General features: G+C 48.7%; 3 protein-coding genes across 6 annotated transcripts in view; 2 read left to right on the top strand and 1 right to left on the bottom strand.

Annotated features, from left to right (window-relative positions):
• The first annotated feature begins 1,729 nt into the window (after window positions 1–1,729).
• The window catches only part of LAMB3 (laminin subunit beta 3), a 141,357-nt gene continuing 115,768 nt past the window's right edge, over window positions 1,730–27,318 (top strand). The window contains exons 1-2 of one of the 3 annotated variants that reach the window (XM_072948481.1): window positions 1,730–1,916; window positions 12,917–13,056. The gene's annotated coding sequence lies outside the window, so the exon portion shown is untranslated. Of the gene's footprint in view, window positions 1,917–1,976; window positions 2,114–12,012; window positions 12,161–12,916; window positions 13,057–27,318 lie in introns of those variants that run through there. The other 2 variants (XM_072948482.1, XM_072948483.1) reach the window with 2 other exon arrangements.
• C23H1orf74 (chromosome 23 C1orf74 homolog) lies at window positions 1,977–3,948 on the top strand. The gene is made up of 2 exons (XM_006198727.4): window positions 1,977–2,113; window positions 2,619–3,948. Exon 2 carries the CDS (start codon window positions 2,713–2,715, stop codon window positions 3,502–3,504), a length of 792 nt encoding a protein of 263 aa, XP_006198789.1. The 5' UTR covers window positions 1,977–2,113; window positions 2,619–2,712; the 3' UTR covers window positions 3,505–3,948.
• TRAF3IP3 (TRAF3 interacting protein 3) lies at window positions 4,067–26,221 on the bottom strand. 2 transcript variants are annotated; one of them, XM_006198726.4, is made up of 16 exons: window positions 26,018–26,221; window positions 22,112–22,515; window positions 20,106–20,253; window positions 19,906–19,969; window positions 19,620–19,644; window positions 19,328–19,357; window positions 19,141–19,236; window positions 13,180–13,251; window positions 10,743–10,883; window positions 10,481–10,618; window positions 9,142–9,277; window positions 8,515–8,577; window positions 6,937–6,996; window positions 5,676–5,812; window positions 4,825–4,938; window positions 4,067–4,203 (listed from the first exon to the last, which is right to left on the bottom strand). In XM_006198726.4, the coding sequence occupies exons 2-16, from the start codon at window positions 22,454–22,456 to the stop codon at window positions 4,111–4,113; spliced, it is 1,662 nt and encodes a 553-aa protein (XP_006198788.1). In that variant the 5' UTR covers window positions 22,457–22,515; window positions 26,018–26,221; the 3' UTR covers window positions 4,067–4,110. The 2 variants fall into 2 exon arrangements, with proteins under 2 accessions (XP_006198788.1, XP_015090218.1); XM_015234732.3 differs by lacking the exons at window positions 4,067–4,203; window positions 4,825–4,938; window positions 5,676–5,812; ... (5 more) ...; window positions 22,112–22,515; window positions 26,018–26,221 and adding an exon at window positions 15,805–15,968 and having other exon boundaries at window positions 6,266–6,996.

The following is a 27,318-nucleotide window of genomic DNA, read 5'->3' as shown; positions in this document are numbered from 1 at the left end:
GACTACAAACTTGCTGAAGGTAGGGCCCGTTTGCCTTGGACTTTGCTGCTCTTAGCACAATAGCATCATAGTTTCTTCCTTGTTTCTTTATCCTTTTCAGAAAAGAACACGGGGAGAGTGCACGCAGGGCTTTCCACTGATCTCCCTCAGTGCTCCTTCTCTGGTCCTGATGCCAGGTGTCCTTTTTCTCTTGGAAACTGTCTGCTATTGCCTTTGGAAGCCCCACCACTCATTCTCTTGGTGTTTTCTACTTCCTTACCTTCACCTTGCTTAAGACTGGGAAGGGAGTTAGATGGTGACACCGGCTTTTCATTTCCTTCACTGTCCTCCCCACTAACCTAGATTAGCTGTAGGTGTAAATTGGGGGTGCAAATGTTGGACCTGGGCTGGTCCCTTGCCCATAAAACTAGGTCCCTGGCTTTATGTTCCCATAGCACCCTATACTTCCTCTTTCAGAATAATCAGTTCCCTTCTAATTGCTCAGCATCTGTGTCCTGCTTGACTACAAACTTGCTGAAGGTAGGGACTATTTGTTTTGGACTTTGCTCCTCTTAGCACAGTGTCTGGTACATAGTATGTTCTCAAATATTTATTGTTAGAATAAATGAACTAAACAAGTCTTTCATTTTAGGAACTGATTGCTAACTACCATGGAAAAATCAAATAAATACGAGTAACACAGACATTCTAAAATTAGTTTCTAGTCTCTGCTTTTGACTGCCTCTGAGCTAAGAATCAACGTTAGAGTGGGAATCCCTACAAGCTGGTCCTCCTTCCAGGCTGGCCCCACCTTTACTCCACAGTGGTCCTTTTTCAGTCTGAAGATACCACCAAGGTAGAGCCAGGAGTGAAACTTCCAGTATACGTGCCCGCAGTTCCCTTAGCCTCTGCCCTGCCCATGTATCAGTAAATTTGGGCCATTTCTTCACATAGGAATTTTCTCAAGAAATTCTTTCCCTTCGTGGTATGGGTCATTTTGCTGGGAATTAAAGAGGTGAAAGAACATTTTTTCTTCTTAATGACCTAACTGAAAAGCTTCTGCATCTCTGCCTTATGTGAAGTCAGCAAACTGAATTCCTACAACTTGAGCCCCACAAAGGTGGGGTTTTTTAATCTGTTTTATAGGCTTTGATAACACCAGCGCCTAGAAGCGTGCCTAACACATATTTGTTGGGTGAATACTCATTCCCTTCACACCCTGCCTAGAGACGGCAAACCTTGGCCAGGTCACTTGTCCACCCACTTCTCGGAATTCAGCCTCTCAAATTTAGGATTTAGACAGATCAAAGTAAAAACAACAACAAAATTTTGCAGCACTACCCGCAGGTGAGGATATTATGCAAAACACGTCGCTTGTCTTGAGATAACTTTCGTTTGGAGGGGAAAATACATTTCTCCAGAGACAAACCAAAGGGTGTTTTAACGCTCTGTGCCCCGCTTGCGCATTAAATGGGACGCCAGACTTAACCCAAGGGTGGAGCAGGGCCAAGGGCCCAGCCGAGCGAGGGCGGCAGCCGGTTACCCGCTGCGCCAGGTCCCGCCTCCTTTCGTCCACTCCCGCCCCTTCCTCATTCCTACGCAGGCGGGCGGGGCCGGCATCTGTCTGGCCGGAAGGGGCGGGCACAAGCACCTACACTTCCGGCATGCCAGGCGCACTTCCTTGCCGGTGGTTCTAAGGCGAGGCGCGCGAGTGGACTGGGTGACGTCACGGAAGGCGGGGGGACGACGCATGAGTCGGGCATGCGCAATGGACCGACTTCGCCGACCGATCGCCGGTAGGCCGTAAGGGGCTTTCCTATGGCGGCGTGATTTGCACCGTTGCGGTTGCGCGCCGCCGACTCGCCTCCTTCCTGGCAGCGCGCAGGAAACTTGAAGGAGTTCCTGAGCCCGCGAACCTGCAGCGGAAGTAGAAGAACGTATGTGTGTGTGTGAGAGACCTCTGCCGTTTAACATATCACTATGCTAAGCTCAGGAAAGGGAGGCTGTGGAGGCTGAAGTGGGCCCATCTTCTGAGGCTCCTGGATGTCCATCAGAAGGGGAAGGCAGGGCCCGCAGAAGTTAAAATACAACCCTCTCGCAGTTCTAACCGATTTCACTTATTTTATGCCTCAGGGTGAGTTGATTGGTAGTCCACTTTCTAGTGTATAGTTTAATCAGATTGCTATTCTTACAGCTACTCCTGGCGGGAAGCGAAGGGGAAGTTGGCTGTGAAAAGAGTGCATTTGGAACTTAGAACTGTCTCTCAAAGGGCAATTTTAGGTGAAATGCTCTGAATATTGCCAAAGACTGTCCTGCCTCTTCTCTGCCCCAAATTCCTTACGGTTTGAATCAGAGAAAGCAAATTACAACAGGTAAAATTTAGCCTGGAAGCCAGAGAGAGTATAAATCTCGCCATAAGTTCAGAAAGACTCATGAATTTGAGACTAATGGAGACTTAAGTCAACTGAAAAATCAGGTAGTGTTGGTGGCCCCATCTTGTCTGGGCTGGGTTAGCATTCCAAAGCACGAGGAGGGAAAATGACCCCTGGAAGATGCTGTAAGACTTAAGGGAAGGCTGTTGGCAGATTTCCTGGTATGTCATTGGTGTTAGTAATCCCCTGCTACTGCTTTGTTTTTAGGCCCTTCTTCAAGTGTCTGGAGTCAGAGATGCGGCCCAGGGGAGGGAACTGTGGCTAGTGAAGGAGGCCATGCTTAATATTGCTTCCAGATCCCATGTCAACACCAAGTCCTCAGCTGCTGGTGGCAGCTGCTCAGCAGACCCTGGGCATGGGAAGGAGACGGGGCCTACCCCGAGCTGTCTGCCTTCACCTAGCTGGAGAGGTGCTGGCTGTGGCCCGGGGACTGAAGCCAGCTCTGCTGTATGATTGCAACTGTGCAGGGGTGTCAGAGCTCCAGAGCTATCTGGAGGCACTGCAAGGCCTGAGCTTCCTGACCCAGGGACTTCACATCCTTGATATTGGAGAAAACAGCCTGATTGTCAGTCCTGAGCATGTATGTCAACATTTGGAGCAGGTGCTGCTTGGTCCCATAGCCTTTGTGGATGTTTCCAGCTCTCAACCTCACCCTTCCATCTGCTCCCTGGATCAGCTTCAGGCCTTGAAGGCCCCCGTGGCTGAGATCATCACACATTTGCAGGGGCTGCAGAGGGACCAATCCCTGGCAGTCTCCTGCAGCAGGCTCTGCTGCTCAGATTGGAATCTCTGTACTGTGTTTGGGATCCTCCTGGGCTATCCTGTCCCCTATACCTTTCACCTGAACCAGAGAGAAGACAACTGCTTAGCCATGACTCCACTACGGGTGTTTACTGCCCGGATCTTATGGCTACTCGATCAACCACCAGTCCTGCTCTACTCCTTTAGTGTCCCAGAGAGCTTGTTCCTGGCCCTGAGGGACATTCTAAACACTTGGGAGAAGGACCTTAGAACTCGCTGTAGGACTCAGAATGACTTTACTGACCTCAGCATCTCCTCCGAGATAGTCACACTGCCGGCTGTGGCCCTCTGACTGTAACTCTTTTCCTGTGTAGAAGGTACTCAGTAAATGATCAGCTGTAGATCAAGGACGGCAAATAGGAATCATCTCAAGTGCCAATTCTGAGCATCTTGAGAACACTAGGAAGAATGCTGCAGTCAGTTTGCTATTTCTGTGTTAGGAGTCCTCTAAGCTGACGTGTCTGTTCATTTTTCACTGGATAGGAGATGGAGGGAGAGAGACCATGGAGAAGAAGGAGGGTGATGGAGGAGAAGCAGTATACCGTTCAATGGTAGTGTAAATACACCTGCCCTGTGTGGGTAGTGTCTGCCAGCACGTAGAAGGACTGGGCGTTACTGTATGCTTATATACCTCCAACTGAACTGGACTAGGGAGAGTAGACCAGGATGCTTAAGTGTCTCATATTTGTGATGTGATGTGTCATTCAGGAATAAACAGAGTTCTGAGGAACAGAGACCATAGGTGAAGTTTGTTTATTTTTACAGTATTAAAAAAATAATAACAAAGTCAGAAATCTCAGGAGAGTTGGAAAAACCCACACTTTAAAGTACCCAAATCTGAGTTTTTAATTGAGTCTCTTGCTTCTGATTTCCATCCAAGGCAGCCGTCATAGGTTATTCAGAGCATCAGGCTGTCCTTATTGGCCAGGAACACTGCCAGTGCTATAGCAACCAGGACCATCATCACTGGAAGCCATCGGCCACATTGGCTCTGTGAGGAGGGAGAGGGAGAAAAGAGAAAGAGGCCATGGGCTGGTCAGAAAAGATACAGGCAAAAATAATCTTCCTTTGTCCTGTTCTAGCCCAGTGAAAAACCTTGGGTTGGTGGAGGAGAAAAAGCCTTTTACATCACTGTCCCTCTTACTTTGTCACATTCCTTGGGATAAAACAGTGGTCACTGGCCCGTAAGCCAGGATTACTGGCCCAGGGAACCACAGTCAGCAGGGGCCAGATACTTAAATACTGATATGAATGATCAAAAGTGGAAAATAACTGAGCAAAATTGTATTACTCTCTGTTTATATTCCTCAGTACGTTTGCTCTCCTCTCTCTGTCCTTGCACTATGCTCAAAATAGGCTACGAGAACACCATTTCATGCTTTAGCTAACAGTAAGTTTTTCCCTTCAGGCTCAAGAGTTCCATGATAATTAGGCTTGGATGTGTGAGCCAGTGTTTCTCTCCGTAGCTGCTATCCTGTCAGTGTAGTATAAACCAAGCTGCACGGGGCAGGCTGGTCAGATGTTGGCACAGCTGGTCAATTTTACTGGCAAGGTTCGCTAAAGGAGGAATCGCGCATCTTGTAGGGCTGCACGGGAGGATAGACCCTCTTACTCTGGGAGGCGGCTGCTGGCTCTGGTTCAGCTCTTCTCGACAGTGCTGCAGCTTCCGCAGGCAGGAGAGATACTCGTCACTGAGGTTGTCTAATTCTGAATGCAGTTCTCTGCACTAGGGGAGAACACCACCAAGGTCATCACTACCAGCCGTGTTGGCGACAGAGCCCAGGTAGGAGAGGGCCCTGTGCAAGTTACCCTGTTACTCATGTGGAATTTTTACCCGCCTCCTCCCTTCCCAGCCTTTCTCAGAGCTTTGCCTTTTGTCTGTCTCACCTAGTTTATCCATAATCTGTTCATTTAAATGATTGATTATAATGCATATTATAGTATAAGTTATGCATGTAAGTGCTTTTGTGTGAGAGTTATATGTGCAAGTTCTTTGTAAATGGGGACACCTCAAAATGAAGTTCTTACAACACAGATGACCTGGAAGTGATCTTAGTGCAAGTCTTTTTGCCAGGAGCTAGTTAGTTGCAGTAAATACTTCCAGAGGTATGTATGTTTGTGAGTATGTAGATAAGAGGGGTTTTGTTATTTAAAAGACTGTATAAAGCTTTAAGATACTCAATATAGGACAGAGTTTGAAGTGTTAATGTATTTATAACAGTGTTTGAGTTTAGGTTGACTCTAAAAGGTAACTATTTAGTAAAACCTTGAATAAGCATTGGTATAAACAAGGAAGGGAAAAGATAAGCTACCCTGAAAGCAAAGCCGTTTTGTAGAGGGCAGTGAACACATGCAGGCATCCAGTCTCACTTTAAGCTATGAAATGCCTGCTGCTGGCTGCCTCCTGACACTTCCCCTATCTCTGTAGGATAAGCCCCTCACTATCTGAGGTCACCATCTCACCTCCTTTTCCTTGGCCAGGAGCTGAAAGGTTTTCTTTTGGAGCTGGTCTCTGATATCCCAGTCTTTCTCCTTCCCTGTACCCTCAGGCTCCACTTCGTTATGGGAGGGCTTTGGACTCCACACGGGCCAAGCCTGATCTAAAAAAGCAGCCAGATTCTCCGTGACAGTGAGACCCACACCTCTGAGGAAAGGGCCCCGTCCCTGAGAGGACCCCTGGGGGTGAGAGGAAGGGGCGGGAGGAAGGGCCTGTCCCTGGCCAGATTGCGAAGAATGCAATTCTCTGACTTTTAAAGAACTGTTGGGACCTGGCTCAGCCTGAACAGAGAGCTGGAATTTGAGCCCCTTGAGGGCAAGGTTGGCATCTTACTTTTCTTTGTACCCCTAGTCCTGACTAGTGCCAGGTACTTTTAGAGGTACTTTTAGAGACTACTTATTAATTTAATTTCTTTGGTTGCATTCACACCTTTTGTCTGCTTGGTTTGCTGGATGCTTCAGTATAACTCCTTTTTCCTTCTGTCCTCATCTCAAAATGATGAGAATGGCAGTCATATCCTAGAATCCATCTTCATGTAGTTAAAGATAGCTTTCAGCCACCTGGCACTCTTAATCTTAGTGAAGAGAGCATTGGACTAGGAGTCAGAAATTCTGGATTGTTGTCGTAGCTGTGTCCTTAATTTGTATGACCACAGACCTTCATTTATGGATAAGAAAATACATTTTCTTATCATACTTTTCATACTACGTGGGTATAATACTTTCTGCCTTCTATTTTACTCAGGGACTATGATAAGAAAACAAAAGGCCATGAGCAGGGGTAAGTGAGGCGCTTTTGCCCCCTCCAGATACATATGAGTTCTTCTCCGGGGAGCTAAGGCAGCAGACTGAGGGCTGAGAGTGAGGAGACTTGCATGTGATACAGTTTATACTTGGGGAGCTGGGTGTGGTCTGGAAAGCCAAGTGTAAAAATTGACATAAAATCCTGAGTTCAAAATCAATTTATTGAAATGGTCAACACAGACATGTTTTCAGAGGGAGTAGAAATCCTTTTCACAGTGTATATACTTCTCAGGATAGGAGGCTAACTAGTTAAAATGTTCTCAGAACCAATGATGAGTCCTTAAGAAGTTCCTCCAGCTCCCTGACCTAACAGACTCCCAGAACTGGCTGGGCCTCCAAGAGGTCATGTAGCTCCATCCCCCCTGCCTCTAGGCAGGAAAAGAAAGAGCAGTATCTTAGAATTTGTGGAAATAAATTTGCTGACCTTTCTTTGTTAAGAGCTTCTCCTGTTCTTGAAGCTGTACGGACTGACTCTGAAGTAGACCTGTTGGAAAACACAAGGAACTTGTCTGTGCTAGCATGTTTACTGCAAAGAGTGTATTTCAGAGCTTCGCTTAGAACCTTAATTATTAATTATGTTCTCATCTGTAGTTGGTTGACTTGTGTCCCCACCAAATTCATATTTTGAAGTCCTAATCCTCAGGCCTTCAGAATGTGACCCTGTTTGGAGATAGGTTCTTTTTAGAGGTAATCAAGTTAAAATAGGACATTAGAGTGGGCCCCCCTCTAACATGACTGGCGTCCTTATAAGAAGGGGAAACATGGACACAGACATGCATAAATAGAAGACACGAGAAGAGGCAGAGAAGACAGCCATCTCCACGCGAAGGAAAGCGGTCTAGAACAGATCCTTCCCCCAAAGTCCTCAGAAGGAATCAAGCCTGCCCAGCACCTGGATTTTGGACCTCTAGTCTCCAGAACTGTGAAAAAAATAAATATCTGTTCTTGAAGTCACCCAATTTGTGGTGATTTGTTATAAATACACCATCCTTATATGTCTTCCTACATGTCTTTACCTTTAAGTCTTTGCTTAAATGTTACCTTAGAAGAAAGGCTTTCCCAGATGACGCTGTGTGAAATAGCAACTGTCTTCTCTTTAACTCGCTTTATTTTTTTTCCTCTGTAGCAGTTATTAATGCTGGACACATAGTCATTTGTTCATAGAAACTCCATACTCCACTGGAGTGCTCACTAAGAATGAAAGCCTCGTCAGTGAAGACACCGCGCCAGTCTGTTCCTTACTGTCCCCTCAGGGTGTGTCTAGGGAGCCTGGCGCTTGGTAGGGGCTCAATAAATATGTACTGAAAAAATAAAGCTGTGATTTTGAAGTGACTTCTTGCCCATCCAACTCCCACTGTGCAGGAGCCCGGCTTCTCCCTGGGGTTCTTTCTTTCTCCCTTTCCCTGGTGGTTGCCTTGCTCTTTTCATGTCCATCGCTGTTTGCAGGAAACTTCTCGGTCAGGGTGTCAGAGGTTAAGGTGATGGGCACCCAGCAGAGCTATTAATTGATTCGGATTCTCCAGCTTTTCAGAAATTGCTTGCTTTTCTTCTGAAATGGTCCTTTTCCTCTTTGGCCCCCGTATGGAGTTTTGAGGTAGTTTTCAATTGGCCTGAGGCATATGTCATGAGAGCTTATTTTCTGAACCATTCCTAGTGACAGTGGTCTTTGTGACATATTCATGTACATAATAAGTTAGAATATATCAAGTAACCATCTTAGAAAACCCAACACTCATTGGAATCTGCAGTTCTGGGGGAAATGCAGGTGGTGTCATTGGCATGGAGGAGAAAAGTGGAAACAGAAAAACAGGCTAATGTGGAACTTGTGAAGAGCTATGTGAGTGACCTCGTTGCACAAGAAGAGGGTCTGAAAATGTACAGGTAAAGGACATGCCAAGGACTGGGCCCCCAGCCCTCCTCTGGATGCCTTTTATGGGGCAGGAGCCCCAGGAACACCAAAAAACCACCCGTGTTACTTTCTGAATCTGGAAAGGGGACTTACCCTGCAACTGCTGTACTTTGGACACCAGGGCCAGTCTCTCCTCCTCTGACCTCTTTAGTTGATCTGAAAATGAAATAACACAAAGTGAAATAGAAGAACCTAAGACTTGATGAGCTCCACACCTGAGGATGGGGGTTAGCCACAGCTGCTGTCTTGCCCATGGCGTCTGACATGGGTCAAGTGGAAGTTGCCTTTTCTCCTGCTTGCCCCAGGTCTGAAGAGCTAAACCAGAACCTGGCGACCTCAGTTTTCATCTGCATCAACAGTGGGTTGAATTAAGGGTTGCATCTGCACGTGATTTGGTCCTCTCTCAGCTGACAGGCTGTGGCTGGGAAACCTTTACCACGCTTTGTGTTTCAGCTGACCTTTCCCTTTCAAATTGGATACGTGGCCTTGACACACGTGACTGTGGTGGGAGGGTGGGCTGGAAAAGAGCTGATGCTCCAAGATCCTCTAATGTGGCGAAATTAATTTTCAGTCTTGGATGATTAAAACAGCCCTGCCTTTTCCTCAAGGTAAAATGAAATCGCAGAGTCAACCTAACAAACAAGTCAAAGACTGAATCCTCTCCACCCAGCTTCCTCTCTCTGGGCGCCCTCAGCCAGAGGCCCCCAAGGAGAAGGGTACCTTGTAGGTGCTGGGTATCTGTGCCGCACAGGTCTCTGTCTCCCTGCAGACGTTCAATCTGCGCCTGCAGCTCCTGGTGCTCATTCTCCAAAAGTTGCAGGGCCTGGTTCATCTGTAAGTCTCTACTGTCTGCCCCCTGGAAGGAGAAGGGGGTGCCAACACAAGCAGATCAGTGCTAGGGCGGAGGTAGGGGGGCAGATTCCAAAGAAGAGGACAGTCGTAGAAAACTAGAATTTTAGAGTTAGAAGAAGTCTTAGGGAAGTGGAAAAATAAAAGTTAAAAAAAAAAAACTTCACTTCGCTTTATTCCTCACACTAATAACAAATAGTGCATTAGATTCTTGATATTCACAAGGGATTCATTTGGGTAAATGCCCAAATTAAGGAATACCAAACCATCACTTTTCTAGGTGCCTTCACTTTGTCTTTACTTCTAATTCAGCAGCTATTGATTTCTTTCTTCTTCTTTTTTTTTTTTTTTTGGATAGAGTCATTTTTCACAAAAAATTAAGTTGAAAAGAAAAAGGCCTTTGTGAGAGTTGCCTTGTAGGTGATTCGGGGAAGAGAACAGTGATGGGTGAGATGTTGCAATGCAGTGGGCAGCACGGTTCCCACCTTTGATGATAAGACTCACCCTCTGTCTCTTACCAAATGGGCTCCTCAGACCCCTGCTGCAGTAAAATTATAAAGAGCAACTTTTGAGATGGGTCCTCAAAATTCTAAACGCTGTACGTAAAATCTATGAAAAACAATAGCTAATATTTACTGAGGGCTTATATATGTGAGACATTGTGCTACGTACATGCTTTGCATGGATTACCTCACTGAACTCTCATAACAATTGTATGACATAGGTACTGTTGTAATCCTCATTTTTTTGAGATGAGGAAACAGGCTTAGAAGGGTAGCTACCTCCTCTAAGGTAACACAGGTCAGAAATGATGGCACTCTTGAGAAAGCCAAGGGTCTACTATAATGGCTTAAAAAACGCATTGGCAGGATGTGTTAGTTGATACTCAACCTGTAAGTAAATCGGTAACATTTTTTCTGTGCTAATAGTGGGCATTTCTGAACTGGATGCTTTGCTGGGATGGGATGCAGAGAGTGGGTTGGAATGTGACAGAAGGCTGATGAATATTCCAGGCCAACCTTTTGCATTTGGATGCTGTTACTAATGAACACTTAGGTTATTTGTGTGAGCAGTGCAGACATCCTTGCTAAAGTCAAAATTAGATCTAGGGCCCCCAACCCAGCAGCAGCTTCTTCCAGTACTGTTGTCACCCCCTCCCTCCCCTAAACCCGCCTTCCCTCTCGACTTTCCTCCCCCCAGAGCCTGGTACCTGCAGTTTAGACTGAAGCACATGGAGCTGGCTCTCCAGCTCTCTGTGCTGGCTTCCCAGGGTCTGCCAATCCTCCTTCAGAGCCTCGTACTGGCTCCTCCACTCTTCACACTTCTGCTCGGCCAGAGCCAGGGACCGCTGAGGGAGATCAGAGGACAGGGTGGTGCCTTGGGGAGTTCCAGGAAGCTGTGTAGCTGGTTCCCTTGCCACCCAGACCGCCCCCAGGGTTCCCAGCCCCAGGGATTGTGCAGCATCCCCACACCTGCGTGCTCTGCAGTTGCTGTTCGGCGCTCATTTTCTCCTCCAGCACCTTCTGCAGTGACTCCTTGGCCTTCTGCTCATAGCTGTTTTTCTGGTCTTCCATCTCTAATAGCACCTTTTTCATTCCCCCAGGGGAGTATTTCTGTAAATTTGATGCAATTCAACAAATACACACTGAGCTTGTGTGTGCCAAACCCTGAGCAGGGATATAGAAATGAAAAGATGTTGGTCCTTGCCCACAGGGCAGAGATGCCAGTAATCTGGTGGACCTTCTTCTAGGCTGGAGGTGGGTAGGGAGACCCCTCAGGTGATGTGAGAGACAAGTGAGGGTAATAAACTGCCCTGGGCATGCTGGGCATTGTCCTCTTGGCCTTCCACAGGCACTTGAAGTTCAACATTTCCAAAGGGAAATTGTCTTTCTAAACCTGCCTGGGGAAGGAAGGAAGGAAGCAATGGGCTACGTTGTGTCTGCCCCCTCACCCACTCAGTGACCAGCATCACCACCCACCCAGTCTCCCAAACCCTAAACCAGGAAATCATCTTTGGTTTCTCTTTCACTTTCTCCAAGGAATCAGTTGGTCATTGAGCTTTGCCAAGTCAGCCTGTATCCCTTATCCCTACTAAAACCTCCTTAGTCCAGGCTGTAAAAACACTATTGTATGGAAGTCTTGCCTCCCTTCAAACCATTTTCAGTCCTGCAGCTAGAGGGTTCTTCCTTAAAATTCAAGTCTGATCATGTCACAACCTGTATAAGCCGCTCAGTGGTTCTCAGTGTCCAGAGGATCAGGTCCAGACTCCTTGGTGTGGCTCCTACTTACAAGCCCCGACTTTCATTCCATGCTGCCTCCACCCAGGCTGAACTGCTTGCAGATCCCCTAACACGGTGCTTTCCAGCCTCTGCCTTTACCCATATAGCTGCTTCTGCCTAGAGCATCCTGGCCCACCCTTTTCACCTGGTTAACTTGTACTCATGCTCAAGATTCAGCCCAAGAATCATATAAATTCTGAGCAACTTGACTAACCACGCCTGTTCCCCAGATCTTTATGGCTGAGGTAGTTTTTCTTGGTGTTTGCATAGTATCCCCTGTACACCTCTATCTTTCTAATCTATTGACTCATTTTTTTTTCCCCTTAAGGGATTGCAGATTCCTTGGAGGCAGAGAGCATTTTTTAAAAAATAAAATGATCTTTGTAGCCTCAGGGATCTGAACAATCCTCAGTAAGCTCAATTAATTTAAAAAAGATTAATACATTTGCATTTTTTAGGATTTCTCCTGGCTTCAGGATCAAGAAAATGACACAAGAGCAGCTTTGCAAAGTCACTGAGGGTCTTGCCCTCCCCGTGCTTTTCATTTTTATGCCCTGTGATTTTGGGGAAGGCACGAAGTTTTTACTGTCACTTCTGGATTACCCAAGTGGGTAAGAGATAGTCTAGATGATGCAAATTTAGGAGCAAGTATGAAATCATTTCGATTTAGCTTTGGAAGCATCTGAAAATTTGGATTTAAATGTTGAGTGGGTCTTATGTCCTTGGACTTGTCATTAGAAATGAGGTACAGGAAGTTACGGGCTGAGGTCATGCATGGGTAAGTCCAAGTTACTGGACTTAACCGTGCTGGTCGCTGGCTAGCTTTATCCCCCATTGAAGATGAGTAGCTGGCATTCTGGATTATATGTGTCTCTTATGAGCTTGGCATTATTTAGTTCATGAGAGCCTGACAAAGTAGGTCATACTGAAAAAATGAAAGTTGTGAATCAGCAAACCCGTAGACTATAAATTGTGTTCCCCTGCAAGATTCTGTGTGGCCACCTTATCTCCCTAACATTGAGTGGGAGCAGTATGGCTGGTCTACCTCATTCTCTTATTTGCCATCTCCCCCCTGTCAGATATCCATCACTTCTCAAGTATAAGAGCTGATTTCTTTCTATCTCTTATAATCCAGAATCAGGCCAATGAAAAGATTGCCGAAGCTGGATAACAATAACCCAGAAAGCCAAGAGTCACGGTCTTTTACTTTTTCTCAGGGATTGCCACTAGATAAAAGTTGCATGGAATGAAAACCATTTTGCACGGCTTCATTATAACATCTAACTCATCTGTTCGAAAACTGGGACAAGTGAAGTTCCATTCAGGTGGGGCGAATCTTTACCAAGGGCCTCTCCCTACTTTTCCAGGTATTTTCAAGGTTCCCTGGAGCTGGCAGAGTGCTTGGTGCTGGGCTTCCTTCCCCAGGGTGCAAAGGAGAGAAGGAGAGGAGAATGGAGGTAGTGTTTTGAATTGGAGACCAAAGTGAAAATGGCAAAGCCAGAACTGGGTGAGTAGAAATGGGTGCATTAATCTCTAGTAGGTGATGTTTCTAGAGAGTAGGATTGAGGTTCAAGCATTCTCTCCTTTCATTCTGGATTCCTGGGCTAGAAGTATCCTCCAGAATGCTTACCTGGGTACAGGTGTACAGCTGGTTTTCTAAGGTTCTCAGTTTGCCCTTCAACTTGTCTTCATTCAGCTGACCCTGGAGCAAATGGATGAGTTAATGAGTTTGGGCCAAAACGTAAGTTGCAAAGAGTTTTGTTCTGTATTCCCAGCCTACTGCCTGGAACATGGTCTGTGCTCAAACGGTGTTTGTGGAACTGAGCTCTTTCAGGAGGTAGGGAGGAGGAAAGATGACAAAGGATGTTTGGGAAAAGGGGTATTCTCCTGTTTCTCTGAAATAGGAGAAGGAAGAATCAGACTGGTCCCCGAAGTTCTCTGTGTACCTTGAGGTTTTCTGTCAGATGGCTCAGGGTGTCACAGCAGGAGTCCATTGTAAGGAAAGCTTCCAAGCTCTCCTTTTCTTCCCTCATTCCCTGTCCCCCCTGTCTGTCTAGGCACTTCTGTACATGGACCTTTACCTCCAGAGGCCAGTAAGACCAAAGGGGTCTCCCCGCCCAGGGGGAACGTGCATTCCCTCCCTCACCTCCTGCTGTGGGCTACATTGTCCCCCCCCCAAATCCGTATGTTGATGCCCTAACCCCCAGTACCTCAGAATGGGACTGCATGTGGAGATAGGGTCTTTAAAGAGGTGATTAAGTTGAAATGAGGCCAGCAGGGTGGCCCCTAATCCAGTACGACTGGTGTCCTCATAAGAAGAGGAGATTTGGACATCAGCGTGCAGAGGGAAGACCACGCGAAGACACAGGGAGAACTTAGCTATTTGCAAGCCAAGGAGAGAGAAGAAACCAACCCTGTCAGTACCTTGATCTCACGCTTCTACCTTCCAGAACTGTGAGAAAATACATTTCTGTTGGTGGAGCCACCCAGTCTGCAGTACTTTGTCACAGCAGCCCTAGTGAGCTAACACAGTCCCCTCCCTGCCACACACACGTGCGTGCACACACACGCACACACTAGACTCAAGATGAGAAATTCTTTAAGAAAGCAGGAAAGAGAGGAGAGAGATTAAGGTGGGGTATGTGTTTGTGTGTGTGTTTGGTTGGTGGTGGAGGTGGTAAGAGGATTTCCCAGAAAGCCAGATTCTACTTATTCAAAAGCTGGATTTGTCTGGTGGCATTTTGGACTTTCCATGAGGGATGCTAATTTCAAGAGTGAGGGTGGAGAAAGGCAGGCAGGAAGGACCTTATCTGTTTCTGTTTTTCAGTATTCTGCTGAGTAGCGAACAACTCCTTTGCTGTTTTGTTCTTTCCTCCGCCTGCAGATGTCTCCCTTTTTCCCAGGTTGGAGGTGGGTTCTCCCAGCCCTGAGTTTTATTATGAGGAGGTCGGGGAGAGGGGAGCGTGCCACTGACAAGAGCTGCTTTCCCAGAGAAAAAGCCTTGGGTCTCTTTAGCAGTAACTGGTTTTCATATCCTTTCTCTAACTTTTCCAGCCAGACCCTGTGGGACACTTGTGAGGTCTAGAGATGACATTTCTCCTCCAGTCTGAGATGCCATGGCCCCTCTCAGTCAGGCAGCTTGGATGTTTCCACCCTTATAACGTTTCTGGTCTGTAACGGTCTTGGGGCAGAGGAGTCTCTGTTTTGAGGTCTGTCCCCCTCAGTGAGTTTCAGGGCACCAGGGGGAGGCAGGAAGTGGTTTCTCACAGCTCCTGTTTTGATCTTGTTTGGCTGATTCGCCTAACCATGGGAGCCAGGGGGCGCCCCCACCATCTCTGCTTCCTGTATTACCCAGCTGGGCCTTGCAAAAGCAAAAGGCTTTGCCAAAAATAATTTTTCAAAGTGCCTCCTGCTATTAATGTTTTTAATGTCTCGTGTGAGAGCCGAGAGTCAGGGATTTGGCATCCGTAATAACCACAGGGCTTTGGGACAGATAAAAGAGATGGACAAAGACTTCTACTGTTCTGGGCTTTGGAGTAACTGGGAAAAGTTACTCCCCTGAGTGGCCTGTTCATTGTTAATCCACAAGTCCTGAAATCAACTCCCTCTTCACCCCAGCTCCTGGTTCAGATCTTCTGACTCTGTGTTTTCCTTTGTCTAAACTCTTACCAGGCAGAATGTAATCAAACCCTAAGGTTGGACCTAAGTCGGGTAAGGATGAACCTAAGTTGAGGATTTATCTTGCTATAGTTTGGGAAGAAAACAGATGAGCCCAAGGCAATAGTCTCACATTTTCCCCAGTCTCCTACCCTTCCTGGGTAGCTCCCTTTTCCTTTTTATTATGGTTTTAATCCGATATTTTGCCTCTTCCAGTTGTTTTTGTAATTTTAGCCGCACCCCAGATTACTTCTCCATTCGTGTTGCAATAGAAGACAATCCAGGATAGGCCCTTCAGTGGGGAGGAAGGGCCCCCCAAGTCTGGGGCTTGAAAACATCTCTGGTCCACAGCTCTGCCTTCCAGACTCCCCAAGGCAGGCAGGAGAGTTGCAGCCAAGTTGTTGCAAATGGGGCATGTAGTTTCCTGGTCTGAGCCCCAGCTTTCCCCGCATGGAGCTCCATGGTACAGTGCGGGGAAAGAACCACTTCTTACAGGCTTATTGTGGACTCATTTTGGCGTTGGCATCCCAGGAACCCAGGGCTCAGAGAGCACAGTACCCCCGGTTGTGGAAGGGAGTGAGGTGGGGGCCATACACACCTGGTGCCGGTCTGAGAGCTTCAGCTTCTGCTTGGCTTTTCCCTGCCTCTGCTCTGTCCTCCAGGAACACCACCACCTCACCGCAGAAGCACCAGCCCTCAGTCCACCTCTCTGCTCTCCCAGAGGTCGCTCAGGGCCCGCAGCCAATCCCTCGCCGTGCTGTCATCTCAAGATCTCATTTCCACTTTGCAGAACTTAAAGCCAAACCCAAGCGTGCCCTGCTCTGGGTTTTGTCTTGCGGGCACTGAGGGCTCGCTTTCTCCTCTGCCTGAACCGTTTCCGCTGTGAAGCTCAGCTCCAGCTCAGGCACCTGTGTGGTGCCCCCCAGGGCCTGTCCCATCCACAAGGCCCAAGGTCGGGTTGGAGGTGGGGGCGGTAACAGGAGCGGATCCTTGGTGTCCTAACAGAGTTTGCAGTGAGCTTCTCTGCATGAGAAGTTGAAGATTCAAATCATGGAGACCAAATGGAAGAAATACAGGCCTGCCCTTGACTGAATGTCAGAGTCCCTGTTTGTGCTGCAGTTTGGGACTGTCCTTTCCTTGAAGTTGAGGCTTCCGCGGGATGGGTAGGGGGTTGAATTGTCTTGTTTTGGGAGAAGCAAGAGCTCTTAGATGAAAAATCTGAGACTGTTTTTCTTAAAAACAGGAAACTGGGGTTGTCGGGAGGAGGAAGATAAGAAGGGTGGGTGTTGGGAGGGGAGGGAGGGGGAAAACCGCAGCCAGAGGAGCCCCTGCTCCCCTGCTGGAGGGGGGTGCTGAGACCGCCCTCCCCATTCCCTCCACCTTCTGGAAATTCAAGCTCTGACCGTCTTCCCTGAGATGTTGCATGAGCTCTCACCACCCCTACTCCCACTCCTGCTCAGAGCCGTGGTCCTTGTGGTTGTCAGGGAACCTTTTACAGTGCAGATCTGATCAGTTGCTTTCAGCTTGGCTCCACAGCTGTATCAGTCCTTGTGCTGCCAGAGCGAGCATGACTGCACAGCTCCTGGACCAGCTCCTTCTGAGGGTGGGCCAGACCCTGCTGAGTGCAGGGCTTCACGCCTGCGTAAAGCGTGGTCCTGTGGTGACCCTGCTCATTGCCTGCAGCAGTTGTTCTCCAACTAGGGTGGCGTGCATTCTCGTGGATCCATGCTGTATACGTTTTTTCCTTGAAAGGGAATCTGTTAAGTATTTCAGTTTGAGATGCCCTATCCCACAGAAAACGTTCAAGCGCCGTAATTCTAGAGACCTGTCTGGGACCATTTTGGACTTTTATCTTTGGAGCTACACTGACACGACCCCTTTGTTTCAGTCACAGCCTGTTACATCCTGTGCTTTGTTACACTTAGGCCTATAATCATTCTGCCTCCTTGACCTTAAGCACCCTTTTCCTTTCTGCTTTTTCTTCCCCTTCCTCATTCCTGCTTCTGTACTGGTAAACTCCTGCTCATCCTTCCCGACCCAGCTAAAGTCAGCCCTTCCCTTTGCAGCCGACCCTGTTCCAACTCGGGCAGAAGAACTGTTCCCTTGCCTTTCTGTGTCACCCTGTGGAGAGTGCTGTGACCGCGTGAGCACACCGCATCAGAGTTCTACCTGTCTCTCTCTCCCTGGCTGATGTGGAAGCCCCTCAGGAGTAAGGACCCTGTTTCTTTCTGTCCCTGTAGCGTGTGGCCCAGCACATAGTTGGAACTTACCAGATGTCTATCGAAAAAACGAGTGAGCCGATCTCAGTTTAGTTCAGGACCGGAAACCACCTGGCACACGCAGCTGTCTGTCTCGGGCTCCCACTCAGCTATGAAAACGACTTCCTTAACCAGCCAGTGCCCTGAACATAGACACCTAAATCCAGGTACAGTGACCGGCGTGAGGAGTGAGGGCTGAGCCTAGGAAGTCTTTTTTGCATCACTGCAAACTTCTGTTTCGTTCCACACCCTCCAGTTCCACCTCTCTGTCTAAGCACAGCTGTCCCCGTGGTAAGGTCAGACGTTCTTGGAGGCCGGTGAGGCTGCGTGTTCTCCCTGTGCACTTCGGGCTTTATGTCTGTATAGCTCCCTGAACATGAGAGTCTAGGGGCTTTCAAGGCTAGGAATCCCTGGGGCCCTTTCTAAGGGTCTGCAAGGTCTTCCTTTTCCAACTACATGTCTGTATGAGGCCGTCTTTTCCTCATATTTTTCAACCAAAATAATGTATTGATGGCAGACTGAATATAGATGCAAATAGGAGAACCTAGGTGTCTTCTGTTCAGACATGAAAAAGATGTGCAGAAACATAAAACAATGCTACTCCTCTCACTATTTAAAAAAAATACTTGTTTTTCATAAAAATATATAATTTAGGTTCACATGTAATGGATTTATTACTTTTAAGACTCTCTTTTTCATTTCTAAATGGTAAGTATATTTGGGTTTTAATTTTTTTTTTAAGAGTGTAAAGGGGTCCTGAGATTAAAACCTGGTGACTCATTGCATTAGACTATGTCATGCTCTGGTTCTTTGCCTGTGCTGTATCCCCTGCCCAGAATATAGTTCCTGTTTCCACATTTGCCTGGAAAATACTTACATAACTACAGATGTTTCCCTGGTTCTCCCCGTCTCTGGAGTCATTCGTTCCTCCTTGGATTCCACTATATCCTGAAACATTTCTTTTGCTTCTCAACATCTCTGTATTGTTTAGGCGTCTGTCTCCTTGACAAAACCACAAGCTCTCCGAAAGCAGATATCTGTCTAATTAATCTCATTATTTCCAGTGCTCAGTACAGAGAACATGATCTATGCATATTTGCTGAATGAATGGACTGAAATCAGGAGGTCTGAATTTTAGTGCCAGTCCGGCCTCTAACTAGCAGTGTGACTTTGGACACATCCCCTGACCTCTCCCACACTCAGTATCCTCATCGGCAAAGTGAGGAAACTAGACTAAGTGATCTCTAAGCCCTTTCCTGCTTCGACGTCCATGTCTGGGCTGAGTAGTTGGTGCATGACGGTTTGGAGTTAATGTTGGTGTGAATTCCATTCAAAAATAGTTGACATTTACCACAGTCAGTAATATTAACCATATTGGGGTCTTTCTGTTTTTCTTCCAACAAATTAAAAAATGGAAATTCTTGCCCCTTTTGGTTCTGGGTCTTCCCTGGGTGTTAGCAGCAGGGCCCTTGGTTGATGACCCTGGATTTAACCAAGCTCTCCCATGTATTTACTGTAACACGTCTGACCTCTAGGTCTGTACACCATGCCCCAGCTCCGGCCTCCTCAGTGGTGAGGAGGCCCTTCTCTTGCTGGGATGGTATAGAAAGAAGACTAAGATGGGCACACATAGAAAACCCACGAGCTTTGTTCAAAGAAAGATTTCATTCCCTTACCTTCCAGGAGCTGTCAGAAGCCCGAATCAGGGTGGTCAGTAGGTCCTGGAGAATCACCATTTTTTGTTTCAGAACCAGCTCCCTTTGTAGGGCCTCCTGGGGGCCAAAATTCAAGAGGATAAGGTTAACCAGGAGGGGAAGGCAGCAAATGGATGGAGAAGCTGAGGGGAGAGATCACGTCACTTACTTTGAGGTACTCAGAAAGCTGGATGATTTCCTAGAGAGAAAGAAAAAGGGTATTCAGGAAGACTGTAGGTCCCCTGAAGTCCTGGAATGTGGACCCAGAGCCAGGATTGGCTTGTGTCGAGTAAACTTTCTTCCTAGGCTCAGAGTCCCTCCAGGCCCCCACATCTGTGCTCATCCAGCTGGAGGACTCCCCTCCACCCCAGCTGAGTTTACCGAGGAACTCCAGAATGTCAGAGCTTGGAGGAACTTAGATGCCGTCTGATTCAACACCCTCACCGGGAGGGTTTCCTTACCTTATCTAGAACTGCGACTCCAAAACTGGAAGAGAAGAAATAAAAACAAAAATGACAGTGGATCAAAGAAACACGCATGTCAGGGGGCAGTAGGTTGCTTCCTTCTGTGATCTCTTCTGAAGAGCCAGGAGGGTGGCAAAGGTCTTCCTCTTTCTTAATTAGGGTGGGATGGAAGCTCACTGTGTTCCCCTCCACATTCTGGGTGAGAGTATTCAAGTAAAAGCTTAGGAGAGAGGAGTGGGTGGGATGAGAGGGAGTTGGGGTCAGGAACATGAAAGGCACTCACTTGGTTTGCTGACTGGCATCGTTCTTAATCGTTGGCTGTGTTTCTTCTCCCTTTGTCTGAGTGCCTGGGAGATAGGGGATAAAGTGATTCAGAACCTGTGGGAGAGGCAGCGAGTGAAGTGGTGGGACTTCCCAGTGAGCCGGGACTGCCCTGGCAGGTTCTCTGCAGGCCCCAGTGAGTGAGGGAGACTCTGTTCTTACCGCGGTGGTGTCTGGGTGGCTTCTTGTTGGGAGAGTCCTGTGGTGGAAGGCTCCCAGCCTGGAGAGGGGGGTGGTCAGCTAGATCCCTCCAGGTGCCTGAGGGAGGATGGTGCTGGGCTGGAAAGACCTGGGAGCTGGTCCCTGACACCTGGAAGGCAAGTCGGGGATGCTAAAAGCCTAGATAGAGACTCTTAGAGCAGGATTCTCTAGCTGACTGCAGAAAGATGAACCAGCGATCAAGTTTCAGGTCCAGAAAACCAAAATAACCCACTCAAGCCTTCCAGGCTATAAAGTTATCCCTGCTCCTGCCCTCCCTTGTCCTGGCCGGTGGGAATGTGCTCCTCTGGCCAAGCAACTGGGGACCTGGGCTTGTCTCCAATTCCTCTCTCTAGAACCACTGATCTGCCTTGTTTGGTCCTAGCCTCTTACACAGCCAGCATGGTGACGTGGGAAGAGAACTGGTCTGAGGTGGGAGTGAGGGGATCTGGGATCAGGTCCTGCCTTTTCTTGGCCTCAGTCTCCCGTGTGTGTAATGAGGACTTTGGAGGAGGTGATCCCCAAGGTCCCTTCCGTGTTCTACAGACAGCTTCCTTCCTCTTAGGAGTAGCTGGAACCTTGCTGAGGTTTTGTGTGAAGAGAAGGTGGAGCAGGCAGCTGCAGGGAGGGTGCAGTGGTACTTGCTGCAATTTTGTCTGCGATTTTTATATTTTCTTCTTACAAACTAAACAGTTCTATGTTTGTAATGTAACACTGAAAAGTTAAGAAATGCCTGTGGCATCTAATCACACAGACTAACTCATCTCAATCAACCTTACATAACTGATAGGACCGTGAGGAGTTCTGTAGGTACTTGTGTTTTCTGTTCTTTTTCTCCTTAACACTGTTATTATTATTATTTTTCAACAAAAGCATTCAGAAACCTTCTTGCCTTAGAAAGTACACAGTTGGTTTTATTTTACAACTGGCCTCCGGGATCATTTTTGTGGACAGCGCCTCCTATTGTGGCTAACCGAGGCACCGGTTCGGAAGGCCTGCCAGAGCACCTGCTCTGGGTGCGGCACAATCTCAGGCACTTCCGGGGAGTCCAGAGGCCCCATCCCTGCTGTCACCATGCCCACAGCATGGGTGGGAGGACACACAGATGGTTTGCTGGCTGGGGTCATTTCAACATACCCTGATTTTTGCCAACACTGCTCCTTCCCAGGCCAAACTAATGGGCCCTCTGAGAGCTACACAATATTAGAGGATTTATAACCTCGTAAGGACCACAGAGAGCAGAGGTGGCCTGGAGAAGCTAGGAAAGCTATGGCTTCCTGGATCAGATGAGGCCTTAGGTGAGTGAAGCTAGTCGAATTGGAGTGGCCCAAGAGAAAGAGGGCAGGTGGATGGTGTGGCAGCCCTACAGAGAACAGAGAAGAGAAATGTGTGTGTGTGCCTGTGTGTGTGTGTGTGTGTGTGTGTGTGGGTGTTTCAAGGAGGGGCATCAAGAAGATACCTGGCCCATAACAAGCATTCAGTGAATGGGTTTGTTTTTTGGGGGGCGGGGGGAGAGGGGAATAGGTAATTAGATTTATTCACTTACATTTTTTAATGGAGGCACTGGGAATTGAACCCAGGACCCCCTGCATGCTAGGCATGGACTCTACCAATGAGCTATACTCTCCCTCCCAGTGAATGTTTTTTGAGTGATGGATGAATGAATGCTGCAGAAGACATATTTAGATAGGCTAAATTTGAACTAATATTAAGAGTTTGTTATGGAGTTGTTTTCAAATTATTTTTTCTGTCCCAAAAGGCAAGTGCAAAACCAAAATATAGCTAAAGAAAAAATCCCTCAAAACACAGCAACAAAAATATCTGAATGAATAAATGGCTAAGGTCGTATTTATTTTATGGCAGAGGAAGAAGGGACTTCATTTAAATCACTTTTTAGTGACCTTGACCCCACCCACCTGTACCCACTACCCCATCCCCTCCAGACCAGTGTGTCCCTCGACATGGCCCACCTGCTGTCTGGGGGAAGAGATCCTGTTGGCCCAAGACAAGGACTCCTTGAGGTCAGTTGCCTGGCCCCCACTTCTGGAGGGACCTTGCTCCCTGGCCCCAGGGCTCTGTGCCTTGCCTTTCTCCTCCACTTCCAGGTTCCTCCGTCTGGAAAACTGCTGTTGTCGAGCTCTCTTGAGCTGTTCCCTCCGCTGGGTCCTCTGCGCCTTCCCCACCTGGCGGCAAGTGGTCACGTTGGGGCGGCAGCGGCGGCTCTCACGGGTCTCCTGCCGGCGCTCACATTTGGCCTCGTAGCTCTCAGCCCACCGGGCCAAGCCAGGGGCAGGCCTGAGGTCTGGGCTGGTCATGATGACCTCCTGGGCACCTGTTGTGCTAGGCTTCCAGCTCCTGGAATAGCTGCCTGGGTCTGCCAAGTGCCAAGAGGGAGGCGGAGGGGAGGGGTCAGGAGATGGGCAGAATAATGACTATCTCCCTGGACGAGGGGGCAGAGATAGCACCGCGTCCCATACATGTAGTTGAAAACTGAGGAGGGAATCATGTCACATTGGGACTCAGGACTCCTGGGTCCAGTCTTTAGACTAATTTCTGCTATTCTCTGGCCAATGTCTCCCCTTTTGCAAAGTGGCAGGATCCCTCCAGCTCCCACTTCTTCCTTGAACAAACATCTTACCCTGAGTCTAAGTCAGGGGAACATGAGAAATAACTGATAAAAATCACTAAAATCACATAGCCTTTTGGATGGCGGATGGAGATGAGTTCCTTTTCCAGGGACTTTAAAGAACCAGTTACATTGGCTCCCTGTTTCCCAATCTAAAAGGAAAGTCAGCATCTTCACTGCTCATTCGGCCTAGTTGTTACTAAAATAGGTGAATGGCTTTTCTCAAGGCCTGGGTGGGTAGCCAGACCCCACAAGTGGTGGCCAGTCCTGTACCTGGTGCCCACTGCCCTCTGCTGAGCCATTAGCCACTAGCTTGTGAGCCTGGTCCTGGGCGCGGTTGAGGAGGGAGACCCCGTACTAATTCCTCCAGTTGTGAAGTGCTGCACTGATCCACTGGCACTCCACTCCTGGCCCAGGACCAGGCTCTGGCTCTCAGGTGCAGATCAACTCAAATCAGTATTGCTGAGCACCTACCACTTGCCCATCACTGACCAAAACCCATTTCAGAGCTCTCAGCTCAATGTCTCTCCAAGCAGAGGGCTCCATTTTTGTAGAATCACCTCCCTGTTAGGGCTAAGTATGGTGCCAAGTCTACTTCCTTAGCCCAGACCCAGATTGTGCCATGGAAGCCAGCAACCACATGGATGATGCCTAAATAAGGCTACTACCAACAAAAATGAAACAAAAGCAAACAAACAAAAGCAGTAACCAGAAGTCCCCAGGGAACCAGGTGTGGCGTAGAGGCCACACTTGCTACCCTACCCCTTTGCATGGCCTCACCTGCTCCTCCCACATCCCCCAGCCCTCATCTCTTCTTCCTTCTCTGTGCCCCCCTCTCTCTCTCCTGCTCTCCCTCACCTACCTTCTGCAAATTTGTTTATTCTCTTAGAACCCTCTGGCAGCTGGGCTGGGTTAGGGCTGGGCTTGGCTGAGCTGGATTCTGAGCACTGGAAAATCTGGTCCCTCCTCATTGGTCCCTGGAGTCAGTCCAGAGACTGATGAAGGAAGAGAGACTCCCCCTTACAGCTGCCACCTCTCCTTGCCCGACAACCTCTCTATCCCTGGGAACCTAGCTCCTGGGTAGGTCAGAGAAGGGCATCTCGGCTTCATCAACCAGCAGGCATTTGCCAGGTCTGGCCCCTTGGGTTTATTTATAGGTCAAACAGACTCAACAGGTAGCAGCAGCCTCTCTGCCCCTTCATTGGAACTTCCCCGCTTGTCCTGGTTCAGTCTGGAATTCTCTGCAGGATTCTTGCTCTCTCTCTGATCCTACCACTCCTTCCTGGGGTCATGGGTGGGGCAATCTCACACCCTGAGGTCAGGCCCTGTTCCCCTCTCCAGTGCCTGACTCTCGAGGAGTGGAGGGGCATCCTCTGGTCTCGGCCGGGCAGAGCCGACCCCAAGCAGAACTGAGGTTGTCAGCACTCATCTGCTTGTCTCATCCGTGGGTGCCTCTCCCCTTTCCTTAGGCTCTTCTCACTCCTACTCTGTAGGGTCCCTTGACTTCCCACCTGCTCTTTCTTCATTTAAAAACTTAGGAAAGGATCTGAGAGGCCCATTCATATGAAGTTATGAAAGACTGGATGTGCAGGTAGACCCCACGTTCAGAAGCTACACTTGTGGCACCCGAAGTCCTAGTCCCTGGCAGCTCTGCAGTCGGTGGGGGAGGCAGGGAGCCCTGACCTGCACTCAGGCTGTGTGGACTCATGTCCTGGCTCTGTCACATACTGCCCATGTGCTTTTGAACAAGCTGTTAAATGTCTCTACGTCTCTGTCTCCTCACTTATATAGTGGGAACCTACTTCATAAGTTTATGAGGAGTAGAGGGAAAACCCATGTCAAGCCTTTGGGACATAGCACACAATAAATGTTAGCTTTGTATAATACTGTGATTATTATTACCCCGTCCTACTGATGTCTGATGACAAAGGCCCCGAGCTAACCTAGCACTCCAAGACCGTGAGACCACGAATGCCTCATCCTCCAATCCCCCGCCCCCTTTCTCGTTGACAAGGTACTGTTTACCGCATGGAGGGGATGCTGGCCCTGGGCTGAAATCATAGTTACTGCTGCTCGGGGCCCTCTGACTTCTGGGTGTGGGCTACAGGTAGAAAGGACGACTCTGAGGTCTGGATACAAGCACCACCTCAGTTAGGCCTGGCAGAAAGGCGAAGACGAGGGTGATGAAGAATTGTTGTCTCGCCTGCTTGTATCCCGCCTTTAAAATACGGGGCGCTAGGTCCCCTCCCTATCTGGTTCCAGGTAATCTGCAGGCTTTGTAGAGGAGGCAGATCCTTCGACTGGGGAGAATCCTCCTGCCTCCTGCTGTGAAGAGGCGAGGGCTGTGGGGCAGAGATAAGTGTGTGAGTTCTGGCTACACCAGTCCACTGAAACACATGGCTGCCCTGCCCTGCTTCCTGGCAGGCAGACGCTGGGACTCGTTACGGAGAAGGGAGCATGCCCAGACTCCCAGGAGAGAGCACCTACCCCAGTAGGATTTGGCGTGGGTACCATCATACCCAGCCTTCCAGGAAGTCTTGACTATTCTGATTTGCTTAAACACAAGAAGCCATGCGAGATGGCTGACTGGCAGAGATGGGCTCTAGAAGGAAAAGGAACTGGTCCCTGTGTGGTTCAAAGAAAGGTCACTGGGCCACTGCCCAGGCAGCCCTTGGCAGCACGATGGGGCCCGGCTGGAGCTCTGGGAGGAAGCAGCACTGGCCGGGTGAGGCTATCCTCGCTGCCATAGGGAGAGATCAGGGCGCTCACACTGATGGCGCTTGGTCGCTGCCTTTCCAGGTCTCTGCTCCTACTTCCACTGTGTGTGCGATGAGTGACCTCCTGCATGAATGAATGGTCTGTCCTTCCTCATCCAGAGCTCTCTGCATGAGTGGAGGAGAGAAGGGCCTGCACCCAAGCTGCTGGAAAGGGGCTTTGTGCTCTGGGGTCCCTGCTGTTAAGGGAGCTGTGAAATGTACACCCCATCACTGGGGAGACTGCAGCCTTAGTCGCTCAACTTACTGTGAATCTAATCTATTGGATGGAGCAGAGAGGGATGGGAGCCGTGCCTCTGGAGACCAACATGGGACACTTGCCCGGTTACCCAACCCCCAACACTTTTAAAGGACACCATCTGCTCCAGTGTGTCCCCCTTCAGCCCAGGGAAGCTGGCCCGACAGCGCGTCTTCTGCCCCACCCCAGGGTTGGAGGGCCCCAACCTGGACACAGCAGCCTCCTCCTCCTCAGTTACCTGGGGTCCCAGACTCCAACCCAAGCAGCTCAAGAAAGTATCCCACCGCCTGGGCAGATCTCCGCTCTGGTCTCGGAAGGGGCCAGCTCTCAGTCCGTGGCACTGGGCCCCCTTTGCATTTCCCTTCTCGGTCCTGTCTTTCTTTTTGCACAGCAGCCTTGCTGAAACAGGAAACAGACAAAGCCACAGTACTTGCTCACCCCAGTTCCTCTCTCTTGCTCTCTGGCATGATCGGAGGGGCCCCTGAACCCTTGAGGCCTCCAGGGCTGCGCTCAGGAGCTCCTCCCACCAGCGGGCACCCAGACACCCTTTCTCTCGCTATTTGATTGGTCTGAGCTCTCGGACAGTTTCAAGTCAAAATCCCTTTCCAGGATTAGACAAGGATAGGTCTCTGGGTCAGATTCAAGCCTTGCAATTCTATGAGGGGAAAAAAGTGCCTTTTTGATGTAGAAGAGATGTTCCCAGTGTAGGCTGTCATGTGTATCAGGGAGTTCTCTGTGTAAGGATTTTCTCTTTCCTTTAGTCACCTCTTTCCAATCTCGGTGGTGTAAAGAGTTTCTGCTCTTCTAAAGTACTGGTATCTTTTTCAGAATTCTGGAATGAGGCCAGCTCTGAATTTGCTTCTTTCTGAAGCAATGGGGTTGGGGGTAGGGGGACATGAAAAGATGGTGGTTGGGTGGCTGGGGGATAAAGCTATAGCAGGCAGAGCCTTATGAAACTACGTCCTAGTCAATTGAACTAGGAAATTTGGGGAAAAACTAAAAGGAACTTATCTGTGTGCATTAAAAAGAAACTGTTACAAATGCTCTAGTCAGGGAATTCCCAAGAAGTTCAGGAGAAGAGGGTGCAGAGGGAACCGGACTGGGACATATTAACTGAGTAGCTTTGTAGCGTTGTATGATTAATCTTGTCTGAATGATCCATTCGGTGTCTGAATGGGTGACTTAACATGGCTCCCGTGAAGTCTAAGGCTTCACAAGTGAGGCGCGTAATGGGACTTTTAAGTAGCTGTGATAAGATGACAATTATTGCGTGTCAGGATTATGTCACAACCTTCTCTGTTGCCTACTACTTCCTCCATTCTCTGAGGAGAAAATGAGCAAGGAGTAGGCAGGGAAAAGAGGGCAGCGGGTGGATTCTCAAGCACTGGAACTGAGGACAAATGACATTCCCTCAGAATGAGAGACAGTAGCCCAAGGTCCTGTGTCTGAAGCTTGACACATGGAGATGGGAAGGAGTGGAGGACAGAGGGGTTGGGGAGCCCAAGATGGCAGAAGGGGAGAACGTTATCGGCACAGAAG

This window comes from Vicugna pacos, chromosome 23 (genome assembly GCF_048564905.1).
Source record: "Vicugna pacos chromosome 23, VicPac4, whole genome shotgun sequence".
Lineage (NCBI taxonomy): Eukaryota > Metazoa > Chordata > Mammalia > Artiodactyla > Camelidae > Vicugna > Vicugna pacos.
Note: the sequence above shows the minus strand (reverse complement) of the source record. Positions and strands in the feature narration are given on the sequence as shown.